At 51.6% G+C, this 5007-nt stretch overlaps 1 protein-coding gene across 2 annotated transcripts in view; it reads right to left on the bottom strand.

The window, feature by feature from the left end:
* Positions 1–5007, bottom strand: part of GTPBP2 (GTP binding protein 2) — a 14060-nt gene that overhangs the window by 3374 nt on the left and 5679 nt on the right. The window contains exons 1-9 of one of the 2 annotated variants that reach the window (XM_011960362.1): positions 4051–4125; positions 3694–3720; positions 3001–3185; positions 2534–2642; positions 2141–2338; positions 1667–1841; positions 1290–1509; positions 711–846; positions 519–577 (exon numbers count right to left, since the gene is read on the bottom strand). In XM_011960362.1, coding sequence (XP_011815752.1) covers positions 519–577; positions 711–846; positions 1290–1509; positions 1667–1841; positions 2141–2338; positions 2534–2642; positions 3001–3134 — 1031 coding nt within the window. In that variant the 5' untranslated portion in view covers positions 3135–3185; positions 3694–3720; positions 4051–4125. Of the gene's footprint in view, positions 1–518; positions 578–710; positions 847–1289; positions 1510–1666; positions 1842–2140; positions 2339–2533; positions 2643–3000; positions 3186–3693; positions 3721–4050; positions 4126–5007 lie in introns of those variants that run through there. The other variant, XM_011960361.1, reaches the window with a different exon arrangement.

Below are 5007 nucleotides of genomic sequence, written 5' to 3'. Positions count from 1 at the left end.
GTCTCTACTTAAAAATACAAAAAACTAGCCATGCGAGGTGGTGGGCGCCTGTAGTCCCAGCTACTCGGGAGGCTGAGGCAGGAGAAAGGCATAAACCCGGGAGGCGGAGCTTGCAGTGAGCTGAGATCCGGCCACTGCACTCCAGCCTGGCGACAGAGCAAGACTCCGTCTCAAAAAAAAAAGAAAAGAAAGCAAAGAAGAGTCTTAAGTGATGTCTCTCATTTCCCTATGTGAGATGAAATCAGTTGAATACACTCTAGTTTTTTTCCTGGAGCCCAAAACCCACACTTCTCTGTCAGGGGCCTGGAGATTCCCAATAGGCAGCAATACTGTTTCTTCCCTCCAAAGCCAACAGACTACCATTCTCCAGCTCTTCTGATAGTGAAACCCTAATCTGCAAATAAGCATGTCCTTTAAATGGGTTCTGTTCAATTCCAGGGTCTCCTCCTTTGGGCCAGAATGTCTTTGAGTATATGGGTGAGGGCTGAGTGGGGAGGGTAGCAAGCAAGACAATTCACCTGGAAAGTGTCCCTCCAACAACAGTCCCCACCTCTGGTACTGTGTAGATTTCATCTACCTGAAGCCAAAGAAAACGCTATCAATGGCCTGCCAAGTAGGGCTGGTGGGTCCAAAATCTCTAAACAGACTCTGGGTTTGGTCTGAAGCAGCCCCTCCCTGTTTGCTAGCCTATTCGCTGGGCAGTCACCTACCTGGAATTCCGTCAGCTGCTGCATGAGTTCCTCCTGCTCTTTGCTGTTGGTGAGTGGCGGCAGAATATTCAGAAAGACTTTGAGGAGGTCCAGACTCTCTCCAGACACACTGGACAATGTGAAGATGGGGGTGACACTGTAGAGGGAGGCATAGAATGGACAGATGAAGACAGTCCAAACAGGAGGCAGAGGCCAGATCCCCATACATGGAAAGGTGAGCTTTGCTCTTGGCTGGAGAACCCTCTCTCCTGTCTGCAAATGGCCCAGAAACTCTGGGCCTTCTTGTGAGCCAGTCGAGCAATGTCACACAAGAAGCCCATCCCAGAGCCCAAGGGAAACAGCAAATGCCTGGTATAGCACTTCATCCCCATGGTCCCAGGCATCAGCAATGCTCCAGGTTGACTAGTAGGGAGGGTCAAGCCCTTTAGCAAGATGTCCCTCCACAATCCCAAGCTGAAACACCCACAAACTAAGCCAGAACTGGTCTGGCCCTGGAAGAGTGGGATATCACGCTCCTGAGCCCTGGGATCTGTGGCAGCCTTCCTAGTGGATCAGGGCTTTACAGTAAGGTGGGCTTACTTGGGTGACTGAGCAAACTGCTGGGCAGCAGTGACGGCATCATCCTCAGAGGTGACTAGCATGGGGACCTTGTGGCAGCCAGGCTGCTTGAGGACACGCTCCAACTGTCGTACTGTCCTCTCCACTGTGGTCTTGGCACACAGGTCAATCTTGCTGACCACGATGAAGAAGGGCACTTTCAGGGCCAGGGCCAGCCCCAGATGTTCCCTTGTGGTGCCAGCTGCCTCAGAGGACAGCAAACAGCGGAAGAGAAGAGTGAGAATGCAGAAGGCAGGAGAGGGAAGAAGAGAAGCATTGGTGTGTCTCCAAGATTTGAGGCCCAGGGTAGGAGAGTCAGCACCCCCCTTCAGCCCTGTCCCTGCCCTAATGCCTCGTACCAATCCCAGTGTTGGCACTGACGAGGAGCAGGGCGCAGTCGGGGCAGTATGACGTGAGGCCAAAGATGGTGGTGTGTAGGTACTTATGGTGGCCTGCCAGGTCGATGAAGGTGATCATCTTGGAGCTGCTCTCACAGATCTCTTCTGCCGTCCGTGAGTCGCTGTAATTCACCACCTGGCCCAGGGCCCAGGGCTCTCAGTGCCCCCTGCCAGCCCTTCCAACCCCTTCAGAGTTGCCAGGACCTAAACCATTCCCTGGGTGACCCTGCCTCTTAATCTGACCCCATTTTTTATTTAATTCAGTTCATTCCCCATTGATTTCCTAAGAGGGACAGAGCTTGTTCACAGTCCCCTCAGGGCATTCATCTATACTATTTCAAAAAGTCTCCACACTCTGCCCCCATCGTATGTCCTTCACTACTACCATCCCATCCTCAGAGTCTGGCCCCATTGGGTCCCACTGATCCCATGCACCTCTCCCTTGCTGTTAAAGCCCAGGATCTCGAAGCTGATGCTGGAGGTTCGGCCAGACTGAATCTCATGCAGGTGGCGGAAAAGGTTGAGCCGAGCCCGGCCCCGCCCATTGTCCAGCTCTCCCTGGGTCAGGACTCCAAGCAGAGTCGACTTCCCTGAGTCCACATTCCCCAGGACGGCCACACGGAGGTCTAGGAACTGTGGATGAATTGCCAGAGATAAGGACTCCAATCCCTCACCCCTCTCACTGAAGACTGGGTCAAGGGCAGTGACGTTCCCTAGGGAGCAAGTGATGAACTGGAAGCCCCCAGGATCCCAGGCCAGGAGTCAGCCTGCCACCACAGGGCCCTTCCACAGTGTGGACATGAGGGACAGGGATGGGTGTGTGCTCACCTGTTGGTTGTCAGGGACCTTTCGTACTAGCACCTCAGTGATCTTCCGGGGCATGTCGCTATCATAATCCACTTCTCGCTCTCGAAGAACGGTGATGTCTGCCCCAACCCTGTCACAGCAAGGCCACAGCTGCCATATCTCACCTGTCCTTCTATTCCAGGCTTGCTCTGGACCTACAGACTTCCTGCACCTCCCACAGAGCTCCTAATACCTTAGCGCACTTCCTACCACCCTCCAATTTATTCCTCATTCACAGTTCCCTTTAAAACAAATACACATATCTTAATTCAAGGATCTAAACAGCCTAGGTCCAGTGAGGAGGGGACCAAAACACTAACTCTCCCCACTTCAGCTCTTTGTCAAGAGAAGGAAAGTCCCACCTTTGCCCCTCAGGCCCTAGGTAACTGGGTATGCCTGGGTCCTCCCAAGTCAAGTCAAGGAGAACTGGTGGGGAAGGGAAAGCATACTTCTCTGCCATCCGGTGCAGGGTCTTGAGTGAAGCTCGCATTTCCTCCTCAGCCAGCCCCACCAGCAGCCCATTGTCCTCTACCCCAATCTGGTAGACAGCCTCACCACGTCCCTCCTGGAGTCGCCACTTCATCTGTGTCACCAGGTGCTCAAAGCGGTACTGGGATGGATTCACCAGCTTCAACTTAGGGCAAGCGGGGTATCACGAGGTGAAATCAGTGGTGTTCCTCCCAAACCTACATGGTCCCCACCTGTTCTGCTGCAAGGACCAGGACTTTCCCTTTCCACTTAAACTCATACCTGATCCCCCTCCAACAGAACAAGGTACAGAGCCCTTAACCTGAACCATATCCTTAAACTGCTATAGACTATGAAGTTGGAAGGGTCTCAGAGAAATTATCCCATGCTGGTGGATCACCTGAGGTCAGGAGTTCGAGACCAGCCTGACCAACATGGAGAAACCTCGTCTCTACTAAAAATACAAAATTAGCCGGGCGTGGTGGCGCATGCCTGTAATCCCAGCTACTCAGGAGGCTGAGGCAGGAGAATCTGAGATTGCGCCACTGCACTCCAGCCTGGGCAACAAGAGCAAAACTCCATCTCAAAAAATAGAAAGAAAGAAAAAAGAAATTATCCCACACTGGCAAGGACAACCTACCCCAGCCCCTGCTTTTCCCCAGCCTAGGACTTACTTTATATTCAATGTTTCCATCTTCAGCCTGAAAAGAAACAGTGAGCAGTTACTATACACTGTCCAGATCCAATCCCTACTTCCCCTCAACTCCCACTGGGTCCAGGTAGCTAACTTGAGAAAGCAGGAAGCCCCACTGGCACTTGCTCAGGCAAGTGCCTGTTAAAGGTCAGTGGCAGACAAGATGCTCTATTCAACCCCAGGATGGCCTCTATGAAGGGAAAGCCTATAAGGACACAAGGAGACACCCATTTAAGCCAGGAACAGAACCCTGAATCAATCCATTCTTTGATCACTAGCAGCACGTTCTTCCTAGACGCAAGATCATCCCTTCCTCCCCACCTCCAGGGCCTCAAACCCGCTTTTCCCAGAAGTCTATGTCTCCTCTGTGCCCAGGCTATTAAAACCTTTCTTTGTCACTGGTTTAGGAAACACCATTTCCTCCCTGCCTGCCCCTCTCAGCTGATGTCATCTAGAGTAAGAGGCTGCAAAAGGTTCTGGATCAGAGCCAAAGGGTGAGCTTAGCAATGGTCACTACAAGCCTGATGACCGAGAAGATCTAGGTGAGAGAGGAGCAGAGCTCCAAAGTTGGGGCTGAGAGGAATAGAAAAACTCAGAAAATGTAATGAAGTGGACAGACTTGCTATGGCCTTCACCTCCTGCCCCCTAACCTCAGTGGAGGTGAAATCCTGAATCTACTCCACAGTATCTTCTAGCTCCAGTGGGTAGCACAGCACAGAAGCACCCTGTTACCTGAGCCTTCCTCTCCCAGGTGCAAAGGGATATGGGATTTGCCTGTTTGGCCAGTCTGCATTTTTCTACCCCTCTCTCTGGGTATTTTATTTTTCCTCTTCCCTTCCTGTCATCATTTCATCCCTTCAAGGCTCTCTGGCTCCCAGGCCCTAACAGGTCTTCACTCATAATCTCCACCTCAAGGTGTGTTAAGGAGATTATTTTTTCCCCATCAATAAAAACCTTCCAAAAACCTTTTAATCATTTTTCTGGGGATGGGTGGCTTCAAAAAATGTGGTGCAAGAATGAGAGTCTAGGGCCCAGATCAATGGTTCCCAAAGTGAGGTCCTGGGACCAGCAGCATTAGCATCACAGGGGAACTTGTAAGAAATGCAAATTCTCAGGCCCATCCTCACTAGTAAGAAAGAATCAGAAATTCTAGGCTGGGCATGGTGGCTCACGCCTGCAATCCCAGCACTTTGGGGGGCTGAGGCAGGTGGATCACCTGAGGTCAGGAGTTTGAGACCAGCCTGGCTAACATGGTGAAACCCCATCTCTACTAAAAATACAAAAATTATCTGGG

Source organism: Colobus angolensis, unplaced genomic scaffold (assembly GCF_000951035.1).
Source record: "Colobus angolensis palliatus isolate OR3802 unplaced genomic scaffold, Cang.pa_1.0 Scaffold51, whole genome shotgun sequence".
NCBI lineage: Eukaryota > Metazoa > Chordata > Mammalia > Primates > Cercopithecidae > Colobus > Colobus angolensis.
Note: the sequence above shows the minus strand (reverse complement) of the source record. Positions and strands in the feature narration are given on the sequence as shown.